Raw genomic sequence first — 26,751 nt, 5'->3', positions numbered from 1 at the left:
CCCGGCCTGGCCCCCCCGCCCCCCAGCCACGTCAGACCCAACCTTAGCCCTGCTGCCAGGCTGGCCTTGTCCCTGCCTGCCAGCGCTGGAGCACACTGCCTCCCACCACCTTCAGTCAGACTGCCAGGTCTCCCAAAATCAGGTCATTTGATTTAATGCCTAAAAGGCACCTCCTTTTCAGACACCTGTTTTTGAGATGTTTGGTGCTGCTGGCCATAACGAGCCTAGGTATTACGGTGAAACGACTACAGGAAAATCCTGCCGTGTCTTTAACGGAGTAACTCCAGAGCACATGTAGATTCTTCACATTCTTAATGCTTTTACCATATGAAAAATAATGTGCTCTGTGCAATTGATTCCAGTATTTCATTCGTTTTTCATCATCTCCTATCTCTGGAACATCCCTCTCCCTCTTAACAACATATTTTCCTAGATTTCATGGCAAAGGACAAGATCAGCTTTGTGTTACCATAATCTCTTTTGAAGCAGAAGATTGTTTCCAGATTATCGAATGTGGGATGGAAAAAACATCATATTTATGAATTAGTAAAACAGATAGACTTCCAATTGAGTTTAGTTCCAGGAAGGTTTTGTGATGATTATCGGGGAGGGAGATGGGAGGAGGGGGGAAGTTTTCATTATTAAGTGTCAAAAATGCTGCATTAAAGTTTGTTAGAATATATTTATCCCAGGCTTTTAGTACTTGTTTTTGTTCCAAAGCTTACTGTAGCTTGAACCAGTTTCTTATTTTAAAACTTATAACAGTGGAAATTCTGTAATGTATTTCTTGCTTTGAAATGAATTAGGTCAGATTCACTAGTCTTCTCACCACCATTCAAAATACCTTTCAACAAGAAGACAGAAAAGTAAGATGCTCCCGCTGTATTAAATCGCAGTAAGAACACATCTGCTGGCTGGGAACTGAGTGAAGACTCATTTCTTCCCTCCTTGTGTCTCTTAACGTCTCATTACTTGTTTTGCTGCCCTGTTCTCACAATGTCTGGGTGTCTTGGAGTCTCTCCTGGCTATGGTATCTCTGAGCAAAGCTCTATTTCATTCTCTGAATGTGAATGAAATAATTAGCCTTGATAATCTGGCTGACTGCAAGTTGGGCTGGTTTTTTGCTTTGTATCATGTCATTTTGCTTTTGCCTGGTATTAATGCCTACATCTGAGTTTATTTGGCCCTTACTGGTTGGCATTCAACTGGAGCTGGGGTGGCCAGAGTTCAGCTGCTCCCATGTGCCCAGGATGCTGCAGTGGTGATGGATGACCCTGTAGCAGGCTGAGTCTGGGGCTGCATGTATCTGTCCCATCTTCTGTCATCAGTTATCGCTGCTGGTCTTGGTCACTTGCTTTTTGAGAAGTTTTGTTCTGAGTCATCTTCCAAAATCACAGCCCACTGTTAGGAGCTGCTTTTGTGTGTCTCCTCAGTCACTTAACTGCTGGCATCTAGGGACGCATTTTCAGAAGGTCCTGTCTGATCTCCCATGTTGATGTGTGGCTGTGGTGTGATGTATCATTGACATACTGGCATGTGGAAGTAGGCACCTGTGTGAGCAAAAGGCTGTTTGTAGCCCACTGAGGAAGTCACCTGGTACTTGACAAATATATGCATTTATGTAAACAGATAAACACACAAATGTTAGCCTTCCTATCCAAAATAGTCATTGTTGTTTGGTGGCCTTTAGTACCTATGGAAAACACTGACCATACCTGTTACAGTTCTTTCTTCCTTCTTCTTTTTAGGAATATTTCAGGATATGTGCATGAAAGCAATCTGGTTTATGATAATGTTACTGTCCAGTGTGCATTTGGTGTCCTGTGCCTGTCTGTCATGTTGCTGTCCTTTCCAAAGCAGACAGTTGTGATGTCAGGTGCAAAGGATTTGGCCTCAGAAGTAGTCAGCTTGGGCAGATTAAATGCTTTGCAGACAAAAATCCTGGGTTTGTGGCAAGTAAAGATAGTAACAAGAAGTGTAAAGTCTTTAATCCTGAAACCTTATATGCAGGCAAAACTATTTTCCTGGTGTATGCAGAAGAGAAAATGTATGCAATGCAGAAAAAGATTATTTTCACTAGTTCCAAGAGGCATTAACTGATTGTTTTAGATGCCTGTCTCATGAGATCGTTAGAAGTTTATTACTTGAGTGGTTGTTTGGTTTGTTCTTTTTTAACCAAGCAGATGTCTTTTTTATTGTCTGTTACCATGCAAAAGCTGTCCAAACCAAGATGCGGTAAGTTGCTGCAACAAGGTATATGCAAACTGGTACCCGTGGGCCTTTGCACAAGCTCTGTAGTGTCTTTCCAGTCCTGTGGTAATCATTCACCTAGAAAAACAAGTCTGAAAGCAAATATACCTGGCTTTAACAAACGGTTCTCTTGTCTTACAGAGAGAGGATACAAGCCATGGAGAAACAGATTGCCAGTTTAACTGGTCTTGTTCAGTCTGCGCTTTTTAAAGGGCCAAATACAAGTAATAGCAAAGATGCTTCTAGGTAAAAAAAGAATTCATTAAATCTGTTTCTCTGTAATGATTTTAGCAATCAATCAACAAAATAGTATTTGAATGTAATAGTAAAAAAATCCTTAATGCTCAATCATTCTTAAATATCTTTACCATCCCCATGAGAATGCTAGGCAGAGAGGAAGAATATGCCAAACGATAGATGGAGATTAACTGCATTACTCTTCTTTGTGTTAAAACGAATCAATGTAGCTACATCTCTGTGCTTTCTACTTCTTACACTCCATTCCTTGCTTAACTTGTATTAAAAGCTGATTGTAAAAAGAAAAAAAAGCAACTGACAAGCTACTGGTGATTTAAATTATAAATATATATGCTAGACAAGGCCATTTAGTTTGCCGATTATAGACTTCATTACAGTTTTATTGTTAGTATGTTAAAATAATGATTTTTCTTTTTATTACTTAGTGAGAAGATGATGAAAATTGTGTCCAGCAAGAGCAGCACTGACACTGCAGGTAAGATAATTTACTTCTAATTTACAAATTCTTCCTCTCTAACATTACTAGCATCCCTTATAGAAATGTCAATTTTACCTAAATTTCCATTGCTGTAGTGTCAGAACTGAAGCTGAAGTTCAAGACATGGGAGTTGATCACGTATTTGTCAAGAGGGGAATTTCTGACAGGTTGAGGTGGTCTGTGGAATGAATTTCACACCTGCACTGGATGGTTTAAATGAGATACACAGTCTCTGCATATGGTGAATTTTCCAGTGACTCATCCCATCTGTAGTAGGTATCTGTCATTAATCCCAGATGTATCCAGTTTGCTGTAGAAGGCTAAATATTTCATTCCTATTCTGGTCATCTGAACTGTTCTCTAAGGTTCTTTTGTCAGTAGGGTGGTATGGATGTAATGACATTAGGGAATTTAACAGTCAGCAAGATAGCACTTTCTCTAATTAAGCCGCATTGATCTGTTACTAATTATTAGCCTGTGCCTAAACTGTTCTGAGCAAGCATCAGTTATGAAGCCAATAAGAGCTGGTCTTCTTTTAGATTCCCACTTGGAGAGCTGTTAAGTGTTTAAAAGATGGAGTTCAGGCTGTTGTGAAAAAAGATCTCCATGTGATTGGAGCTGTTTGTGTATGGGCTGCTGCTGGAGATGTCTTCAGGGTGTGTTTGTGTTTGTATGCCTTCTTTTCACTCTTTGCCATTCACTGAATGCAAATAAAGGCAGTTCCTTACTTCCTGGTAATGCTGTTCCCACAGGGAGGTCTGTGCGCTGGCAGGTAGTAAACCACACGTAGTAGCAAACATGTTATACTCTTAACTAGCTTTTCTGTTAGAGCTGTTAGTTCACGTTCAGGATTCCTGTTTGTCTGGAATTGCAGTATGTCCTCCTAACCAACAGAAATCAAACCAGACCTGGAAACTATAAAGCATATGCGAGAGAGAAAGTGCTGAAGTCCTGGTACTGGAGCTTTTCTCCCAAGCCACTCTCTGGTCCTGTTCCAACTCTTCTCTTCCTGCCAGCCCCTGCATGGAGAGAGCAATACTTAAAGCTGTGAAGAAAGAAGTTGTAATTTGTCAGTTTCTGACAACTTACTGAGAAGTCCATCATTTTTCAAAACAGCTGCAAAATGCTCTTAGACTTCCCCTATTTCAGTGTCATTATACACTAAGAATTTATGGTATTTCCTACTCGCACAGGTCTCGTCTCATATCAAGCACCTATGAAACCATCAAAACCTGCACACACAATGCCTTGTGTTCTTCTTTGTATTGTATTGTTGTTTGGCCTTTCCATTTGCATTGTGTTTGTACTAATTCAGATAAATACTTTGTGGGGGACACTGAGCTGGACATTCTGATCTAAGAGTGCCCTGCTATGAGTTTGGACCAGATGACTTCCAGAGGTCTCTTTTAACCTAAATTATCTAGTGATTTGTGTGTGTGTGTGAATGTGCTCTAAATCAAATGAGAAATGGAATAATAGTAATTGGGAAACAGGCCTACACAAAGCAAAGGTGTGGATTGCACAGTGTGGAAGTCATGCCCAGCCCATCAGAATAGAATGGTTCATCTGACCAGCAACCATTGCATGCCACTGTTGTTAAAGATTCCTCTCTCACTATACTTACCGTATGACTGAACACAAGTCCCTGAAATGGCAAAATTACATCTAACAAACAGCTGCATGTTCAAGCATGGGGAGTGGAGAGTGGTGCGTGTAATTTACTGTCAAAAGACCAGATCAGCATCTGTCATGTACTGACAGAGACATTGACATTGTCACATGGCCATGCCCATATCCAGCATGTGAGTAAGGATACCAGCATTCAGGGTAGCCAACAGATGCCTTTCTGATCACTTGGCTGATGGGGATAGGGCAGAGGGGACAAGCGATGCAGCCATTCATCTGCAAGGATCCCTATCAGTGCTATAAAGTATAGTTGAAATCCTGCATCTTCAACCCTAAATCCAGTTTTTCCAGCACAGCTCAGCCACCAGATTAAATTGCCTTTAAATTAAATTAAAGGGAAACAAGGTGTGATACTGACCCTAATATACTACAGCATTGTAACCCACAGCAGCTATTACCAAAGAGTGCTGTCTAATAGAATAGTCCTGTATAATAGAATATTTTGCTTTTGTACTTGCTTTTGAAATTGCACGTGACAGGGTCTAGTAAGTCGATGCAGTCCCTGATTACTTGGAAATTAGGCAATCTGCCAGAATATGCTACAGAATGTTTCTCCTTTTTGTAAATATGCTTGGGTTTAAACATGCCAGCAGCATCCAAAAATACTTCTGTCAACCGCTGTTTTGTTCTTCAATTCACCCCAATCCTTAATAAGTATAGCCATTTAGACTGTTGACTCTCTCAGTATACAGTTGCACTTGACAACTGTGCACTGAGATAACAGTTTTAGCAATTTCAAAGTCTATTTGAAAGAAAAAGTAGTACAAAGTGTTGATTGAGCAGTCCTTTCTAGAATACTGGTAAGCAGAAACGTGAACAGCTTCCCATCCAGAACAATAAAACATCTGTGGAGGATAAAATTGGCTCATCAGTGTTGAACCAACATTGTATTTTATAGTATGTGTTCCAATGATAGGAGACTTTCATGCAAAAAATAGAGAACTAGCTCACTTGGGAAGGGAAAGAAACCAACATTTCTACATCCTAGGTAACTTTATATAGCTAGATTGCAAATACTTTGGTTTTCATATAAACCAAATTGTTGTATTTAGCATGTTTTGCTTTGCTAGTCTGTAGTGGATTCTTTAGCCTCAAATATTAAAAAGCCTAAATAAAAGTGCTTTTCCACTGTGGAAAAAGAGCCTCTAACAATCGTGCTTATCTACATTTCTTATGTTTTATTGCTTTATGCTCAGTTCTTTCATAGGGGGTGGGTTCAAAGAGCAGTAACCTTTCAAAGACTGGCTGTGTCTCTTCTACTAATGTTAGGATAAATCCCATGACTGAATCCTTATAACCTTCTTCAGTTCATCAAAAGTGAATGGCTTTTCAAACAAGGGACTCTTCACATAGGAATGGCATGTGACTCTAAACCCAAATTGTACTAGGAAAAGTCTCCTTGAGATTACTAACAAATGTGCTGAGAAATGCTCACTATCTTTTCTGTCATATTTTTCTTCATCAAGTGGTGAGATCGATAGATTAAATCCTGGGTTCATTGATTAAAATAAGATCTGGTGTATAATGGATTACCAGAAAAAAAACCAAAACAATAGTTCTTTGCTAGCTGATGCCTTGTTGGAAGAGGAAGAAGGGCATTTCAGTATTTCCGGAAAAGACATCAAGGAGTACATCTTTCTGCACTAACACCATGAGTACAAACCCAGAGAGGGAGATGGCAGCAGGGAGAAGTATTACACATGTAGGGCTCAGATTTGATTCCTTGGTTGTTATGAACTGTCTTGTCATGTCTATATCTGTGTGTTTTTTTCACATGCATGACTCTCGCTGTGATGATCTGTGAATTAAAAACATCATCCATATCTGCATGTCTCAGATTCAAAGACAGATCATACCAGTCTTTGAACTCTGCCAGTGTTTGCAGGTAAAACATGATCCTGATTCCATTCTGGATCAATGAGCTGAAGCTGAACAGTAATATATATATATAGACTATTTTATTCTTTTGATAGTACTTTAGTGCCTGGCCATAACAGATTTTTAATGATGGAATTGCAACATTAACATTGCATTTGCCTATTTGTTTAGTGAATTCTAACTGGATGGAAAGAGAACTAAATAACTGTCAGGTGTTTTCCCCAAATGATGCTTGAAAATGTTGTGGTTCTTTATAGATATGAGTAATTTGTGAAGAAACATTGCTGGGTATCTTCTGGTGGCCTTTTTTCTAGCCTGCTCAAAATAAAGTCTTAACATTTTAGAAAGAAAAATAAGATGTGGAAAATAGAAGGAGAGCAGTCTTCGCAACCGTAGCAAAGGTCAAGTGTCAGGGAGTAGAAGTTGTGTTCCATACCTTCCTGAGCCTGGGCAAATAGCAAACCATTCCACTTTTTGCACGTCAGTTCTATTTGTGCTTTAGAAATGTCAGTTTAGTTCATTAGCTAAAAGAAAAAGAAGTTAACATTTGGGTTTTGTCCAGAGTATTAGGGAATTATGAGAGTTTCTGCATTCAAGCCCCCATACCTAGCTCCAGCAAGGGTTTATTTAAAAACCTGAGAGCCAATGCTGTTTCTTTCCCTTCAGTCCATCTGGCCGCACATCTAATCGCAAAGCTACAGTCTGGGACTATTTCCAAAAGCGAGCAATACTCCCTAGATGAAACAACCCTTCATTCAGCTGCCCTTTTATTCCTTTTTGATGAAAATATGTGTCTGAGAAATTAGCTTCTGATCCTTACTGTGTCCCCATGCTCACTCAGTGTCTGTGGTTGTGTTTCACACCCTTGAGAGTCCCATGTCATGCTCCACAGGCTCTGAGCACACTCTGCAGCAGGGACTCTGTGGCACTGGAGAGTACCTAATGGTGAGAAGAGGTGGCCTTGCAGCAGAAGAGCAGGAAAGCTTCTTTGTAGGGAGTCAGAGACATTTATTGCTTACAGAAGCAGATCACAGTCCATCTACACTAAGAGTAAAGCAGGCACCCCTTACTGAGAAAATATGTGAATTGACTGGGGTCCAGCATGGGGGAAGAGGCTGGCGGGACTGATTCATGTCTTGGCTACATTATCACAGGGTCGGGGGCTGAGTTTTTGGAGCTTTTGCTTGAGGCAAAAAATAGCAGAAAGGTAGATGTGCTTTCAAAAATAGTCTAGATTTGTGGCTGGAGATCAGAACTCTTGGAGGCTTATCCACATTTTTCAGACTCTCTGGGGGTTTCCGTCTGTAGGGTTTATGAACTAAATATCCTTTTCTTAAAAAAAAAAGCAAAAAATAGTGCATGTGGGAGGGAAATAGATGCTTGACTGTAGGAAAAACTGCAGTGTACATGTAGACAGACAAGTATTAGCATATGTTAGACTGAAGCATGGAGTGGGTACAGAATGGCAGTGAACAAGGACTTTTTATTTCTTGAGTCTTGCTTTCTGTTAAGCAGCTCTTTGAAAGTCAAGAGAGCATTGAATGACACTGGAGTATAGCAAAAATGTGCAGCAGCTTGCTCAGCAGTGAAATGAAGAGTGCAGTTGTTGAAGCACCAAGCAGATCTAGCTGGAGCACGCTTGAGTAAGGTATAGCATTACAACAGCCATCACCAGCCTTAGAACAGCTTTTTGTATGAGCATGTCCCTGGAAGCCTGGGGCATGGCATCCCATATATAGCATGAGTGCAGCCAGAGGGGTGTGTGCTTTTACTGACAGGAATTGCAAATGTAGGTAAAGCAAGACACATGATTCTTCAGAAACCTTTTGGCCCACTTTTAAATAAAAATAGTTGGGTGTAATTTCCATCTTTTGAAAATGCTTCCCCCAGATGAGTTTTGCAAAGGCTATGTTTGAGATATCCACACCTATTGGCAAAGGAATAACAATGTGCTTTTATGCTGAGCTGTACTCATGGGCACATTTGGAGATTTTACTGGTTGAAAAGACTATTAGCCATGAGAGGGCAGGGATAAAACTTACCACTCATGGGTTCATACTCATTCCAGCCAGAAAAATGTATCGTGCCCTTTGGAGCACTGAAAATTTGCCTTCAGCAGGCAAAGGCAAGCGTGCAACACTAGTTTCTGTTTGATTTCATTGAACTTGATAGAATGAGTGCTTGTGGGAACAAATGATAACCAAAATCCCTGTGATCCACTGATGAGTTATATTCTGTTTCCTCAGATTTTTTTGTTTTATTTGTAGAGAAGGAAGGAAATGAAGTGGTGAATGACATAATCATAGAACAGAATCATACAATTATGTAGGTTTGAAAAGACCTTTAAGATCGTCAAGTCCAACCATAAACCTAACACTGCCAAGTCCACCAATAAACCATGGCCCTAAGCACCACATCTACATATCTTTTAAATACCTCCAGGGATGGTGACTCCACCAGTTCCCTGAGCACCCTGTTCCAATGCTGGACAACCCTTTTGGGGAATAATTTTTTCCTAGTATCCAGTTTAAACCTTCCCTGGCACAACTTGAGGCCATTTCCGCTTGTCCTATCACTTGATTCTTGGGAGAAGAGACTGACACCCACCTCACTCCAACCTCCTTTCAGGTAGTTGTAGTGAGCAATAAGGTTTCCCCTGAGCCTCCTTTCCTCCAGGCTACAAAACCCCAGTTCCCTCAGCTGCTCCTCGTAAGACTTGTGCTCCAGACCCTTCACTGGCTTCGTTGCTTTTGTTTGGACACTCTCCAGCACCTCAAGGTCTTTCTTGCAATGAGGAGCTGATAATGCAGTAGTTCGTGGAGCAGCAGCCATCTGAGCCCAAGAGGCAAGATGGATCTGGCACTGTGATCAACATAGTCCTGGACTTAGAAAATGGAGTGTGTCCTACTGACAGTCTGTCATTTTCTCTGTTGGTGGTGGGGAGGGGAAGGGACACATATAGGTATGTAAGTGCAAATTGCTAGAAGAAGCCGTAACATGACTGTCAGCTGATGAGCTGGAATTTGCTTGTACTCTGTAAATAAAGCTTCTTCCCAGTTATTTGAGACTGAAAAGAACAAGCTTGATGTTGGTGCTGTGTAGAGGAACAGAATTATTCAATGAAGAAAGTCTTGTGAGCATATTGATGGTTATTCTCAGAGTACAGGCGAGCTCACTTCTTTGTGTTAAGCTGCATTCCTTTGAAACACAGTCCTGAATAAATGACAGACTAAAGGGAATAGGTAGAGGCAACATGGCTGGAGAGCAGTTCTCTGCCACACCATTGTTCCATTTCTCTTCTGCTTTTATACAGTAGCAGTTGGAGACACTTGATAGAAGTAACGCATTTGTTCTTCAAGCAGGAAAGCAAGGTTCTCTATAGAAAACTTTTCCCCACACTTGGCAGTTTGACTGAATCTCTCTCCAGTGATAATTAATCAATGAATACACAGTTCAGGACTCCTGGGAATGTGCATCAACTCAGTCTCAGATGCCTCCTGGGAGGACAACCTCGAAGCTACTTTCAGCACCAGTTTGATTTGCTGCTGTTTTCTGTAATCCGCAGTTATAGCTTATTACTCCATCTCCACTACATGTGGTAGGAAGCAGTCCTGTGGTAATGCAGTCCTCAGGTATGGCTGAGGCTCCAGCGCAGAAACACTCTGATATTGTACAGTCTTCCCTCAAAATACAATGGATAAGAAGGTGCCAGTCCTCTGTTAATACTGATCATTGGCAGCCATAATTTACTTTTCTCGCCTGTCCGTGTGAAATACATGTAAATTCAATAGGCAGAGGAAGGATCATGTTTGCACCTTCTCTGCTGGTGAGCTCAGCCTGTGCTGCGGCTTATTGTAGGTGCTGCTAACATATCTGGTGGGAAGAACGCATTGGCAACTGTGGAATCTGCTGTCATCCATCACCCTGCTGGAACCCCATCAATGCAAGTCAGCCTGCATGGGATGAAACGCAATGTGTCGGATCTGCGGCTGCAGCTACATCAGATGAAGCAACTACAGGTATGCTTATCTGGCTAATAGACAGCAAATGCCCTCTTCCTCCCTCCCTCTCTCTCCCTCTCCCCTGCTCCCCCTTTTGTACGAGTGATTCTCAGAAGCAGAGTTCTAAGCAAAGAGAATACCCAACTGTTATAGATACAAAAGGGTATTGTGCTCTAGCATACACCACTTACATGGTCCTCAAGGCATGAGAATTAACTCAGTTTAACTACTGCTGCTCAGATATTGATAAAAAACCTTACTTCCTAGCTTTGCTTGTTGACTCTAGACATTAAACAAGTATCTATATTACAATAATATCAAGTCTGTGATTACAGTTTGGACGTTGCTATGCTATGTGCTGTATAAACATGTTAGAAGAGCCATGTTTCTGCTCCATACTGTTTACTATTGAGACAGTTTTAAAGTTCCTGAATAAACATCTTTGATGTTAGGAAACCCAAATGTAGCTGAGGATCAGTAGATATGCATTAAGCCAGAGCTCGAGTCCTGTATTTACAGAATCCAGAAGAATAACCAACTTGAGCAGCAAGGAAAAAAGATATTTCAAAAGTTGCTGCAAAGGTTCGTTTTGCCTTTCTTATATTCACATTTTACCAGTACCTTCCTAACACACATCAACATCTCAAAACCTACAAGAAACAATAAGAACAATGATGAGTTAACAAAAACATTCTGCTGACACATACCATCATGCTGCAAATGTAAATATATGCTGTTCATGTTAGACACTGTGAAAGTAAGCATATGCAGCTGCACAGGTCTTCAGCCCTTCACTTAATTGGAAACTGAATTGCTCAGAAGATGCGAAAGGAGGTAAAGCAATTTCTTGTAAGACAAAGTGGACAGCATGGGAAACTTTAATACTCTGCCAGTCCTTCTTGCCTGGAAAGTGACATCACATGTTTGGTATTGTAGGGCTGCAGCTACTGCTATTATGACCAGGTGGTTTTGAAGATGGGAATGGTACTGTGTCAATCTCCTTTGATTTGCTGATTAATTTTTGAACAGAATAATGATAATACACATCAGAATTCAGAGCACATTTTGCCATCGCTTCTTTAACTAGAGGAAATTGAATTATGAACCAGTTATAGGGCAAGGGAGCAGAAGGGTGAGGTGAACACCAGGATAAATAAAGTGTGGCTGAGACTGAAGATGCTGTGACAAGGTTCTGTACTCAGTTTTCTGGTAATGAAGAGGTGGCTAAAGGCATTTAGAGCAAACAGTTGAGTCAGCGAGGTGACCTCTGCCTGTGATACAGCACCTATGTGTTTACATTTTCAGCTTATAATGAGTATGTTCCTATAGCAAATGCATCTTTCAAAAGCTGTTCTCAGCAGTGCTGCCTACGTGCTGGCCATCATGATTCCCATCAAATGTCAAGACTCTGGTTTGGGATCTCTGCCCTGGCATGTTATGTATAAGTGCGTATTCTTACACATTGGTGCTGCAAACCACCGCAGCCCCTCTGTCCTTTTGTAACCCCATGTGCCAAATGCAGAGTCATCTCAGACACCTGGCCACCAGCTGTGCTTAGCATATGGCTTCCTAAAGTGGGATGGAGGTCGCAGTGGTGGGCTGGAGGCAATGCACATCATTCTCATGTGGCCCGCTCACCAAAGAGGTGGCATTTCCCCAGCTGCAACTTGTCTCCAGGCCCTGCCTGGGGTGGCAACCTTGCTTTTGATCACATATAACATTATGGTACTTAGGAGTGAAAAAACTTGTACTATCTGCATAAATCAATGCTGTCAAGGAAGTCTTGAGAAGGAAAAAAGGACGTATCCCAAGTGTGTTCATTAACTCTGGCTGGCTTCCCTTATTGCAGAAATGATAGTAAATTCGGTGCATCATGCCAGTAGGAAGTGGGCAGATTTGTGATAGTCGGATGGAAGAACCTGTGGCTCAAGGAAAGCTTTGGTATATTACATCTAAATTATGTTCCTGAGAGTGAGGTTTTGTCATGGTTTTTCCAAAAGGGTGGAATTATTTTGAAAAGAGCTCATAATTTGTAGTGCAGTAATTGAAGCAGCTGGTATTTTAAACTGAAGAGTGATGAAATATCACACTTCTAATGAAAAGATTTTGTGCTGTGTTTTTTGGAAAATAATTCGAAGTAAAAGGAAAAAGTATTTTTCTGTTTTTCTGGGTTGTTTGCATACTATGTGTGACTACTTCGTATTTTTAGCTTTCACTGTTTCTCCCGGATTGGCAGTCAGTTTGCTCCTGTTTGTGTGAATTTTTCATACATTGACAGACTAAAAGAAACACTTCTGAAGAACTTAAAGAGATGATTGCACAGGCAAAAAGTTGGCAAGATGACTAAGAAACAAGAACAGGACATAAAACTATATTTAATACTCTCTGTGGTTCAATTTTCACTTGATGTTACCACTTGAAGTTCTTACTCATTTGCTTAATAGAATCAGGGAAACACATGGTGTAAAACACCCGTTCATTCATGTAGCCTTTGTCGGTTCTGGCAAAGCCCTCTTTTGAACCATATCCAGCAGCAATTGATCCAGCTGTATTGATTCACATACCAGTTAAATGTGTATGTTACCAGATGCAACCAAAAAGTTAAGACTGTTTTATTCTGTGGTTGGATTTTCACCAGAGATTCTTAAAATAAAGACATTTGCATCATGGCTGTTGCTAGAGGTTAGATACGCTTCTTGCTACCCCACTAGCATCTTCCTTAAATGCTCTCATTTTCAGAGATACTCAAGAAGCACTAGTTTCATGGTGCCATGGTGTTTTTGTCATTGCCAGAGATAGGCTATAACCCAACCTGTATCCTGGAGGCATTTGTTGTTGGTAAGACTGGAGTCCATGATGAGTTCAGTGGGGTTGTTCATTCTGCACTCCCAGATAATGAGAACTCTTAGTGGCAGGTTTGAACCAAGGCTTAGAGCTCATGTTTATGGTATATATCACTAGCTTATGTGTACGTTGGATTTTTTTTGTCTATTACTTTCTTTCCTTAGTTGAACACATTTTAAGGGAAGGCAGTTAGACATGATTAAGGGTCAGCATTAGGAATGTGTATACATGTATACTTTTCCTTCACATAATGTATTATTTGCAGGGAAATAAGTGCTGCAAAAAGGATGGAAAATATAATAACAATACTGTCATGAATGGTATATGATACTCAGTCTCACAAGTGTAACTTTGAATTAGAAATTCAAATATGTTTTGATCTGAATTATAGAATTGGTGAGACTACGTTTAATCTGTGTATGGTAACAAACTTTAGGAATTAGATAATCAGATTCTACAGAGATCCTGAGCTGGAGGCAGTCAGTCCCTGCTTGTGGCTGTGCACTGTAGTAGTGTGTGGAGAGGTGGGTGGCCCAGATGCCCCTCCCAGCAGGACAGGTCCTGCTCCCACTGGACAGGTCATGCTTGTCTCCTAATGAGAAGCAAGACTGTGAACTAATACTTATTTCCCAGTTACAAATCTCATAGATGATAACTGGTTAAAGCCATCTAAACAGGTTCAGTTTATTCTTGAAGTGGGTGCCAGAGGCAGTGCTGGGAGACTTGTGAGAGAGCAGTAATAGATAATGGCTGAAGCAGTAGATGAAGAAGAGGGACAAGGTAGGTATCTGGAGGGATTAGTAAGGCTGGGAGTGAGAGCCAAGGGTAATGAATGTGGAGGAGGATGCTGAAAATCTAAATGAGCATGTGAAATTTCTTTCTGTTTGATTGCTGCTTGCAGTTACAAGTCAAGTTAACTCCAATTAGCAAGAAATTGCCAGTTGGTGGTAACAGGAAAGCCTGCATTGCTTTTCCTTACCTTTGGGCACTTGACTTTGGAACTTGAAGATTGTTTCAACAAAGTTTCTTTTCAAGCATGAATGTCTAAGATTGTTTATTTGGCTTGTTTTCAAGCGAAGCTACAGTACAAAAAGTTCTACTCTGTGGAACCAAAATAAATTTGGCAGATAGATACATAAAACTTCTTCCACTTGTGGTGGTAGAGTCTGAGGGACAAATGGGATGCGCACTTAGACAAGGGGTCTGAGATCTGATACCTGCTGGTGGAAGAAAGGTAAGAATCAAGTTCAATTCCCGAATGTGGAGGTAAATGTTCTATACTGGCCAGAGACTTCCTCCTCTTCCTCAGCCACATCTCTTCCCCTCTGCTCCTGTTTGCCCTCACTTATGTTGTCCTTTGAATGGTGACTCTGCCCTGCTTAAACCCACAATTACTCCTCTCCTCTGGTTCCTTCTCTTCTTTCTCTGCACCCATCTGTACCTCTTCCTTCTCATCTTCTTCTGTCCCTGTTCCCCAAGCATGAACAAAACCAGGTTTTCCAGAATTAGCCAAGTGTTGCATGAATTCTCATAGAAATAGCAAAAACATCTCTTTGTTTCCAAGATGAGTCATTTCCCAGACTTCAAGAGCTCACTCCAGACATTGAGGTTTGGGAGTCCTCATCATACAAGCTTTCTGAAATATTGCAGAGCTGTATTTTTATTCCCTAACCTTGTAATCAGAAATGAATGAATTTTTATTACTGAAACTTTCTAATACTGTTCAAGCACTGCATAACTGGAAGTGACAAGCACCTTAGCTGTAGGTGTCACTACAATAAATACAGATCCTCTATATACCTTCATAATAGGGGAAAAAAGTGTACCTGCCATTGCCTAACCTCACCCACACACATATACTTAATTTTGGTATTACTGGGGTCACTGTTCCTAGCTGAGGAACATAGAGACTTACATTCTGGACATCTGAGACTTAAGCCTGGCTCCTTCTCACTGACCTTCTCACTGACCTCAGATCAGTTGTTTCATATATCCCAAGTCACTTCCCTGTGTCAAATTTCCCCACTTTTTAAAGAGCTGTGAATAAACTGTATGACTGAAGTGTTACATGTTCATTCACTCATTTATTCATTCATTTATGTTTTCCTTCTTGAAAATATGGCACAATGAAAGAGAAGTGTGTCTCAGCTGTGCTGGCCTGCTGTAAGAGGTTTTAATTTATCAAATCCAAACATTAATCCCATAGCGGGGAAAAATACACATATGCACTGTCTTCAGAAGGATCCAGTCTGGTATAAAGCAGCTGACAATGTTTATAAATCTGTGCTGTTTCAAATGTTTTCCAGCTTCATTTTTCTCCCTAACAGCTAACACTTATCTTCAGCTGAGTTTTGAGCTAACACCTCCTGCTTGTCGCAGCTCAGCCCCACTCCTACACTTCAGTGAAGTGTCACCCTCCCTCCCATTGCACTTGTGTCGCTAGAGAAGGCAGAGACAGGCACAAGGACTGAAAAGTTGGGAGGGGAGATTTGAGCTTGTTCCTGTAATTCCCATGCTTGATTGGAAAGAATGACCCAGGCAAAGGGTTTTGGGTTTTTTTTTCCCCTCTGAATCCCATGCATTCTCTTAAATCAACTGAAAAAGAAGTCCTGTTGCATTATACTGTCTTGTAGGCAACCCATTTCTGTGATTCTTCCTGTTAGGCAGTGGTGTTACTTTCCTTGTTATATGTGGTTTGGCTGTTAAGCCTGGATGTTCAGAAGACAGCTGACAGTTCAATTGCTAGTTTTAAAACTGGAACTTTATCTCCCAATTGACACAGGGGTTTTTGAAAAACTTACAGTACGAGATGGCTGCTGCGCTAACAGAGTTTGTGTTGCCTATATCCTAAAGCTGTGACTAGATGGAGCCCTGCTTGTCACTTGGAAATTTGTGATTTGAGTAAGAGACTTAAACAGGTTTGCTTCGTGTGAGTGTGGGGCATAGCTTCTCTAGGGCTACCCACAAGAGAGTACAGTCTAGTTTGCTTTCTTAGCTGTGTTTAGCTCTGAAACTTCATATCAGTAAGAAATCAATGCTTTAGGTACTTAATATAAGGCTAAGTTAAGAAAGAAGGTGTGACTTTTACAGTTCTCAGGAAAATTACCATATTATGAAGGCGGTTTTTTGGCAGTGCAGGAGGTTCTTTGTATTGCAGATGAGCTGTATGTCTGAACCAAATTACACCGGATGGCACAATCCTTCCTCTGCCACTTGAGAGACTGAAAAAATCCATTCTGAGAACAGCAGTGCGTTCCAGCCTTGACATTAATGTGTGGGATTATCCACTAGGCACGTATGGGCAGTGCAATATGTAAGCTTACAAGATAGACACAAGGTGGAAGTCAATCTTCCGGCATTCTCATGAGGCATGATTAATTCCTGATTCATGCTGGACTGAGCAGACTAAAGAGGCCAGAAGCCTTGCAAAAGTTATGCACCTAAGGTGGTGAACAGATCCCAGCATCTTTTGTTTGTCAGTTTGCAACTTGAAGTTAGATATATACATTAGAAGATAACCAGATTTAGGCTTTTCTCAGCTCCAACACTTCCTTGCAGAATAATGTTTATAGGTAAAGTTAAAGAGGGAAATAAGGTAAAAATTCTCTCTCACACAGTAGGGCTGTGTTTATCCCAAAATATTTCCGCATCTGCAGTGTATTCTGTTGCCAGGGATGTCAGTCAAGCAGGAAAAATTGAAGTTGATTTCTTTTGTGCAACAGCTGCAGAACCAGGAGATGCTGAGGGCAATGGTGAAGAAAGCAGAGATGGAAATCAATGGCAAAATGATCGAAACTGTGAAGAGGCTGGAAGATCCTGTGCAACGACAGCGCAACCTGGTGGAACAAGAAAGGCAGAAATACCTCAACGAGGAAGAAAAGATAGTAAAGAAGTTATGGTGAGTTGATAAACCTCTTAGAATTTGTTGCTTTTGACTGGCTTTTTGTTGCATAAAGTAGTAGCTTTCACCACTGTCTTCAGTGAAACTACGCCTGCACGTCCTGTTTTAGATGTGTTTCCTTGCACTCATGTTGGCTGTAAAACTGTGTTATACAAATCACTGGTAGGTAAGTCCTCTTGTATGAAGAGTTCCAGCCTCTTCAGAAGTCCCCTGTAAAGGGGCAGATGAATACAAGGACCATGACCACCTGTCTTCTGAAAGCCTCCCCCTACCCTAGCTCTTATCTTCAGCTTTATATATATTATGCTTTAGGGAAGGAGGCAGGAATTTCCTCAAGAGCAAATGGATGCAAAGGAAGGTAATGAGTTTGGGTTTAAGTACAAAAATCAGATTGCAATAGTAAGTACTTTGGCTGTTACAAAGAATAGGTAGGGGAAGCTCATAAATAGGGGATTTAAGTTTAATCATAGTCAGCAGAGCCATCTGAAATTTACTTACTGGGATTTCCATACACTTAACTGCAGATAAAAGTACTTTTATTTTTATTTGTTGTTTTGTAAAGGCTTTTTATTCCTGTGTACCTCATTTGTAAGGTAAACTAAGGTAAACAAAAAAACTTTGTTCTACCAAGACTGGTGGGATACAGTTGTTTGTTTTAATCCATGTTCAGAGTCAGCAGGAGGCAAGATGAAGGTGAAATCAATAAGCAATTTAACTAGTTCTAAGACTCACATTTGCAAGATGCTATATAACTAATTATTTCTCATTACTGAATGTAGTTCACGGCTGAAGAATTGCTCCATAGTAGAGAGAAACTTTCTAGTCAGTTTCTCCCTGGAAACGATGATGGAAGAGTCATAAGGGTGCAGTTCTTGACAGCTAAGGAGAGTAAATCTTTCCTGTTGATCAATGTATTGTCAGATTAGTAAGATTTGTAATAAAAATGGTGCATCTGTAAAGACAAAGTCAACTGTTATTAAGGGAGTCTCTTTTCTGTGAAGAGAAGTTGCATGTGCAGTAACAGTCCATGCTAGTGTATATAATCCTTTCAGCTGATTTGTAGTCTTAAATAACATTGTGTTATAGTCTTAAGTAATTACCCTCCTGTTCATCATGTTATTCCTGTGTACCTTGTTGCTTAGCTTCTAGATTGTTTGTTCTCTGTGGAAAGAACAATTTGTGTGATGGCTGTTTATAGCATTGCCTCATAAAATGGATACTGAGTGAGGTCAAGTGCACATGGCAGTAGTTGTTACAGCTGTTCATTTAGGATATGACTTTGATTGCAATATGGTTCTGGTTTATCAGTGTTTGGAATTTTTTCTGTTCACAGAGTTTCTGCTGCTTCTGTGCTGCTTCATTTGTTAATGTTACAGGAAAATGTCTTACTTGGATCATTCATGGGCTGTAAATGTTAGCTCAACCCTTTTAGAGACATGCTAGAAACAAACATAAAATCACAAAAAAACCCCATCAGTGGTGTCCAGCAAGATTTCTTTGTCATACATTTGCACGTTTGCAGGATCAGAGCCCATTGCCACATCTGACAACAAATGACAACATCAGTTCAGCAGCTGATGGCTGTTAATAATGAAGAGCATACACCACAAAATTAAACATCAAATGTCACTGAAAAGGATTAGCACTCTATATAGGCACTTTCAATTAAGCTGATCCCAGTGCAGATATATAAACAAATGCAAAGCAACAGGGCAAAAAAATGTACCATTTCTTAGAATTTCAACTGTTGCCCTCTTGACCTTTTCTAAATCATGCAACTAAATCAGTAGACCGGCCTCATGCAAGACAGGACAGCCTAAGGATTTCTGCAGTACTTACAAAAGTGTGTTTATTACTCTGAAGTGATAAATCTCAGCTTTAAAAGTTCTCCTTTCTGCTCTTCTGAAGATTATCGTTGGGAGAAGTAGAAATAAGAATATTGGTGGGTTTATGTTGTAAACAACAGATGCGTCAGTGTACATTTGAGAGAAGTTTTCTGTGGAGTACCATTTGTGATGGTGCCTACAGAAGTGTACCCATGTGTGTCACAGCTGTAGCAGGATTACAGTTCAGAGATACCTAATGAAATCTAGGGAACACAGTTACACGTAGTGTTTATGCAGTCTTGTAACAGTGAAATACACACTCAGAATTAACTGGGTAGGGTTTTTTCTATCTAGTCTTTCGATTCAACATTAGAGATGTCATACGTGACACTTCTGGTGTCGTAGATACTAGCCTTAAAAACTACCAGACCAATTACAGATGATGATATGACACATTGACTAATGAAGTATTTATGTTGTGAGAAGCATGTTAGAGGTATGACTACTATATTGTAAATTATTGTAAGCACTTTAATAGAGGGAGTTTTATAAGCACAGTAATTTAAATTATAGCCACAGCCAATCTGTCTAATTGGATATGATCCATACAAAGTTACAATTTATATTTTGTTAGGAAAAGTATCAGACTTTTTAATTAAGAGTAACTGTAAAAGAATAACTCAGTAAAAACAAAACCCCACTTAGTAGTGTTAGAGAGCCACTGGTTACAGATACTTCAGAAAAGATATAAGAACATGGCTCAGAGCTCATCTCCTTGCTTTTAATGACTTGCAGCTCAGGGATTTTCCAATCTTGGTATCTTCATATGCAAAAGCTCCACATGGATTGTTTACTTTTCATGAACTTCTTAGCATTTTTAAAAATTCATGTAAACTTTGTTGTCTACAGCATCTGGGTGCAATGAATTCTATAGAGTAGTCCTTTTCCTGGGCAGAAAGAATCTCTTTTTCTTTGTTTTTGAATCTTTCATCTGTCAATCAGTCCCCAAACTCTTAAATCATTCACAGCAGAATATTCACTCTCACCATGCTAGTCATGATGTTAGAGATGTTCCCCCACTCCTTTTCCACTTTCTTTTCCCCCACTCATACCTTTTCCAGCCTAAAAAACCATAGTCTGCTTAGTCTTACTTCTCTTGTAGAAGCCTTTCTATACATTTTGTCATCTTGTTGCCTTTCTCTATGCCCTTTCTAACTTTAGGGCACATGGGGGATGGGGATAGGGAGAGTAGAGCCTGCAATAGCTACATCAAACATGGATACACCATGACTTCATGTGATGGCTTCCCTGTCCTCCTGTTCCACATAAGCTTTCCATTACAAATCTGACATCTCACAAAGGATGAGTATCAGTTCAAAGTTCATTATTCTGTATGATAACTTAGGGTTTGGGGCTTGTTGGTTTTAGGTGGGATTGGGTTTGGTTTTATTTCTCCTCAAGAGCATTACTTTACTTTTATTAGGAGTTAATTTAACCTTTGGCTTTTTCCTGGTCAGTTAGTGTCAAATGGTTCATCTGCAGCCTTCTGCAGTCACCTTGCATTTTTATTCCCCTGAATAATGTAATATCCTTTGGAAATTTTTTTTTACTATACTATTCATCCTTTTTTCTAAATAATTTATAATACGTTGAAAAGCCAGTCCTAGCACCAATCCCTGTGGAACCCACCAGCAAACTGCATTCATTGAGTAAGCTGTTCACTGATCCCTTCCCTCTACTTCCACTGCTTTATCCATGAGAGAATTTTTTATCTTGTCCCATGGCAACTTCGCTTTCTTGAAAGCTTTTGCTCAGGTACCTTGCTGAAAGCTTTTTGGGCTATAATTTGTCCCTATGTGTTTGTTGTTTCCTTGTGGATTTGTGAGACTTACCTTTGCATTGCACAAATCACATTAATTACTCCCTAACACAGTATATTTATCCATTGGTCCACTAATTCTTTACTGTTTATTCTTTATTTTGGTATCTATCAATTACACCAGTCTAGATGTCAGTCTCACCAGAATACAGTTCCCTGGATAGTCCCATCCCCTTTTAAAAAATGTATTTGTATCATCCCTGACACTTTCCACTATTCTGATGCCAAAGCAATTTTAATCAAGTAGTTAGATGCTTAGTATTAATAGTTCAACTCTTTCACCCTCGAGGCGTTATTGAACTCCAGGGCACATACCATCTGGCCTGGGTGATTTGTTACTATTAATTTTGTCAGTTTGTTTTATAACCTGTTCTACTGATACTGCAATCTGAGACAGATCCTCTGATGCTTTTTTGCCTAAAGAAAGATTTCAGCATAAGAGTTTGCTTTGGCTCTGCTGGGTAAAACACAGATGCAGAAAAATAATTTATCTTGTATTAGCCTTCTGAAACTGCATTAATGTGAGTTTCTTGTTAATTGGGTTTGCTCAGTCCAATCTATAAAGACAAATTGCTTCCCCAGCGGTGGAAAAGAAATGCTGGAGACTGCTGGATCTGTTTCAGACTTCGGCTTCTGAAGGCTGAAGTTTCTTTTCCCTTGCAGTTAACCACATGAGGCCATGTAATATGTTATCCCCTGAGTAATTTCAGGATCAGTTGTCTTGTTTGATAGTATCACTGTATGGAATTTAAGGGGCTTTATGATGACCTTTCTGTTTCTGTTCAAATAACAAAGGGGAAAGAAAGCCCTTGTCAGCTACCTGGAAGTCTTCCCTTTATCCCTGTATGTCCAACAATCAGAAACCTTCTAAAAGACTGTAACATTGTTCTGTGTTTGTTCCTTTTTCTCCCTTCTATCCATGAACAAATTTAAGCTTCTGCCCTTATCTTTTGGTTGCCTGGTGTATCTATGCCTTTATTGTAAAGGCAGACACAGAGACAGCAATCTGCATTATCGCAGCTTCTTCCGCGAGAAAAATACCCCGAGAAACGTTCCCTTGCTGCCATCGTGTGGTCCATTGGATTGATGCCTGCCGGTATGCTTGTGTGAGTGGAAATCTTAACTCCCCCAGCTTTCTCAAGGCAGAGTCTTAGAAGTGGTCTTAAAATGGAAACAGGATCATTTACCTCCATTTCTTTGTGATGTGTTCAGAAGAAACTTACGATTCTTAATTCAAAATTGTTTTATAGTTTCTAAAGTTCTTAGCCTTTGGATTGAAATGAACTGCTTGGTCTCTTCACTTGATGTTCAGATCCTAATACTGGTTTTGTTTCTCCGTATATCAGAAGTACTAGTGTCTTGCTATTGTTCTGTGTGACTGTGCTTCCACTTTAAATTGACCTAAGTGTGGAGTGGTGCTGCAAGAGATTTTCTCCTTTTTATCCCATCGCTGGCCACCTACTCCTCTCTTTTCCTCTATTTGTCACCTGTCCACTGAGATGGATCTAGGAAGTGACCTGGCTGAAAATAGGTAATTTTCTGGTGGATCTTCGTGGCAGTGCTGGCACAAGGGAAATATGTGGAAATGCAAGGCCTGCAGTTGGTGCAGAAGGTAGTCTTCCCCTACCACTTTTCAGGCAATCAGTCCATACCTTGATTCTCTTACAGCAAAACTGCTACCCGAGTGGATGCAAGAAACGAGGTCCATAATAGGTTAAAATGAGTAGCCAGTTTGTCAGTTCAGAGTTTGGTTTACATTGTACACCATGCAATTAAACTGCTTCTTGGAATATTCCTTTTAGTAAATTTGGTACGTCAGTGGAGGTGGATTTCTCTTAGATTAAATATTGAAGAGATGACAAGAAGTCCAGAGATGGACTTTTTACATGCACATGTAAAGACAGGACAAGGGGGAATGGCTTTAAGCTGAAAGAGGGGAAATTTGATTAGACATTAGAAAGATATTCTTCACTGAGGGTGGTGAGACACTGGCACAGGTTGCCCAGAGAAGCTGTGGCTGTCTCATCCCTGGCAGTGTTCAAGGCCAGGTTGGACGGAACTTTGAGCAACCTGGTCTAGTGGGAGGTGTCCCTGCCCATGGCAGCAGTTTTGGAACTAGATGATCTTTAAGGTTCCTTCCAACCCAAACCATTCTATGATTCTATGATCATTTTAAAGTTATTTGCATGGATGTTTGTGTAGTTGCACATCTCAAGATACAATAATGCATTTCAGGGCTTTTTGAGAAATTTTTAAGCTTCTGTGTGGAAACTCCAGGTAAAGTAATGTGGTCTCAACTTTAAATGGAAAAAAAAAGTGGCTCCCCCCAGACAAAAATAAAGTTTATGTGTCTGAAGGATTGTGAAAATTCCATACTCCACACGAAGTATGGAAGCATGGAAAAAATATTGGGAAAGGTGATGAGGAAGCACCAGATGGAGCTGGAGGAAGGACGGGACAGCACTGGTTGAAAAAAAGCATCTGAAGTGATTAACTTTTAAATCCAAATGCTGAGTGAGAGCTGCACACGATGTACACGTGCTGTTTCAGTCTGTCTATCTGTGGTAACAGGACTCTGTATCCTGCCTAGCAGGACCCAGCAGATAAACAAGGTTGCATCAAGGGGCCATTAGTGCCAGGTTTTGGGTTCTAACTTCACTGTTGGGCATTCCTTTGCATGTCATCAGCAATGAGAAAATGCAAGGTGCAAACCAGTACTGGATGTAGTGGTAGAGTGTGTCTGTACCCTTCTAGGATTTGCATCCCCAGAGGTCTGGCTGTTAGATATGTTTCACCACACCCCCCGCCCTTTATCACACAGCTGCCCTGAGGTCAGTATGCACTGCACATCTTCAGCCTGTCAGAGAAATCAATTAGTCATCTTGTTCCTATACTGTGAGTGTGAGTGTCCAGCATCCTCATTTCCCCTCATGGCACCCTGCTGTTTCTCCCACCTGTGGTGTCAGCTTTAAAGATGCCATAGTTGAAGTTTCTGGATTAGTTTAGTCCATTCATTTACATGTATTTGACTGTAATGTGAAAGCCCTGCTTACATTTTATGTCCACTTTTTTTGTTTTGCTAGTGAGCTAGAGGCATTTGTTGAGGACCTGAAGAAGGACTCCAGTGCTTCCAGCAAGACAGTTACACTGAAAGATGTTGAAGATGGAGCCTTTCTTTTGCGTCAAGTGGGAGAAGCTGTTGCCACCCTGAAAGGTATGTACTTCTCCTTTTTACTTTTGATTCTTCTCTTTTAACCACAGTGGCTGAGAACAGTTTTTTGCCTTTGATCTGGGAGCATTAACTCACTTCCAAAAAGATATGAAGTTGGAATTAAGGAGCTTGTTGCATGGCCCCTGTAGAGAGGAAGACATTCAACTATTTGACATTTAGCCCGTCATCCATTTCTCCCCTGGGCTTTTATCATTTCCTCTTGAGCTTCACAGGTATTATCTTTCCAGGAGAGTTCCCAACATTGCAGAATAAAATGCGTGCAATCCTCCGGATTGAGGTGGAAGCCGTGAGGTTCCTAAAGGAAGAACCACACAAGCTAGACAGCTTGCTGAAACGTGTGCGCAGCATGACTGATGTCCTTACCATGCTCAGGAGGTGGGATTTTTGGTTTGTCTTTTTCTTTCTTCAAAACTAAAGGATTTCCTCAAGCAGTGCTAAAACAGCTTTTGGGCTTGGGTTCTCCCCCTCTTGTCAGGCAATTTCCTTGTAGTATTTTATAGGTTCTTTCTACAGCCCTCTCAAGGGAAATCGAATTAGCCTTTCCTGTGCTCTGTGCAGTGGTTCTGTTCTGACCAAGAGGCCAAGAAGCCCACTCATTGAGATCTTATGATTTTCAATCATAACTAGCTTCCTCTGAACTCAAGACTTCCAGAGTTTGGAAGTACCTGGATGAGAAAGCTTACAGAGTGGCATTAGTCTCATATATAAGCTAATTAACTGTAGGCCTTTACCATGACTTTAGCTAACAGAAATCTTCCCTGAGACTGAAACATGCATCCCCAAAAATGTAACAGTAAGAAATAAAACGGGGAAAGTTTCTAAGGGATAAAGATATCCTAAACCTTCTGAAAGAAAGAAATATTTTTCATTATGCAATGCTTGTGAATTCATGCAGATTCTTTATTCTGTTCTCTGCAAGGTAGGTGCATTGAAGTTGAAATATTAGATAACATTTGTGTTCACTAAAAACCATTGTTTAGCTATGTTTGTCAGAATATATGAGCAGCATATGACTGCTGATTTATATGAAGCAATAGACGTTGGATTAATTTCATACTTGAAACCAGTGGATCAGGCCAAAATGTCAGTGGTGGTGGTCGCAATTTTACTTCAATTACAAGAAAATGTAAGTCATAAGCATTATTCTAAGGAATGTAGGATTGTCATTGTTTCCATATATCCTGAAGCATACGTAAAATGGATTTGCCAGTACTGGCATATGGATAAAATGGTTTATGTAACAGGTTTTACAAGAGCCATCATTTATTTTTCCATGTAGATAAACATCTATATCCCTTCATATTAGTTTCCTTTTCTTAAAAATTACTGCAGATATTTCCTGTCTTGCCCTGTTTGGAAAGAAGAAAACAACCCAATAAGTTATGCATGCCAAAGTTTTACCAAAAGTAATTTTTTTGCAGTGAAATTGTGTATTAAGCCTCAGAAAGTATGTCTCAGTAACGGAAAAACTGATGGCATCTGTTGGCTAGATACTCTCTGAAGCTCAGTCATTTCACAGCTAGCTGCCAGAAATAGCTGACTACATCCTCAGCTCATCCTACCACAAACTCTTGACAGACAAGACCTTCATGAAGTATCATTTTTAGGCTTTGTTTTGGCAATTTTCAGACTGCTACCTCATGTTCTACTTTCTGTGCTAATAGTCCAGGAGCAGCATATAAACTTTAAGTCACCTGATTTCCGTTATCCCTCTAAAATAACCCACTGTAACTCATGGTTTGGTAAAAAAGTGCTAGAACATCCATTTACAAGTTTGTAAACATTTCAAAAGGCACAAACATCCTAATTAGAGTGGCCTCTTTAAAACTCTGAGTCCCTGACTGAGAGAAAGCTATAAAATCACACAACCAAGAGGATCAGGAAGAAGAAACATTTGGATATTTTTGATATAGGTGCTTTTCCCTTGCAAAAGTTTATTGTTAATTATTGCTCATGACTTGCCTGTCTGCTAAATATGTGCCATGCTGTTGTGTTCAATTTGGCTGGGCAGACATGTTACCGAAGGACTGCTGCGGGGTGTGGATCCATCCCAAGCTGTGCAATACTCTGCTATGGAAAAGGCTGCTACAGCTGACACCCTGAAAAACCAGGAGGAACTCAAGCATACCCAGGCACATGCACAGCAAAACCTCTCAGCAATCACATCAGAGTCCCAGGTGTCATCAGTCAAGTCAGAAGTCATCCCCTTCTCAACAATGACAGTCCATCACGTCCAGAGCTCGCCCGTTGTCATCCATCAGTCTCAGCACTCATCAGCACTGATCAACCATGCCCAGGGTTCACCCACTGCAGCCAGCCACAGCGAAGGTGTGCCAGCGGGTGGCCACCCCTCAGCCACCCCTCCAACCCCACTGCAAGAGCCTGTGACAGGATCCCAGCCCACACCAACTACGCCAGCACCACAGGTCTCTGTCAATGGCACCACCATGCAAAGTCTTTTCATTGAGGAAATTCACAGTGCAAGTACTAGAAACCGAGCTGTATCAATTGAGGTACG

At 40.6% G+C, this 26,751-nt stretch overlaps 1 protein-coding gene across 1 annotated transcript in view; it reads left to right on the top strand.

Annotated features, from left to right (window-relative positions):
• Positions 1-26,751, top strand: part of KIAA1217 (KIAA1217 ortholog) — a 49,857-nt gene that overhangs the window by 6,607 nt on the left and 16,499 nt on the right. Inside the window, exons 2-7 of the mRNA XM_010022737.1 lie at positions 2,934-2,983; positions 10,409-10,569; positions 17,118-17,293; positions 24,085-24,215; positions 24,461-24,608; positions 26,245-26,746. Of these exons, the coding sequence (XP_010021039.1) occupies positions 2,934-2,983; positions 10,409-10,569; positions 17,118-17,293; positions 24,085-24,215; positions 24,461-24,608; positions 26,245-26,746 (1,168 nt within the window). The remainder of the gene's footprint in view (positions 1-2,933; positions 2,984-10,408; positions 10,570-17,117; positions 17,294-24,084; positions 24,216-24,460; positions 24,609-26,244; positions 26,747-26,751) is intronic.

Source organism: Nestor notabilis, unplaced genomic scaffold (genome assembly GCF_000696875.1).
Source record: "Nestor notabilis isolate BGI_N333 unplaced genomic scaffold, ASM69687v1 scaffold12829, whole genome shotgun sequence".
NCBI classification, from domain to species: Eukaryota; Metazoa; Chordata; class Aves; order Psittaciformes; family Psittacidae; genus Nestor; species Nestor notabilis.
This window is presented reverse-complemented; position numbering and strand designations above follow the sequence as displayed.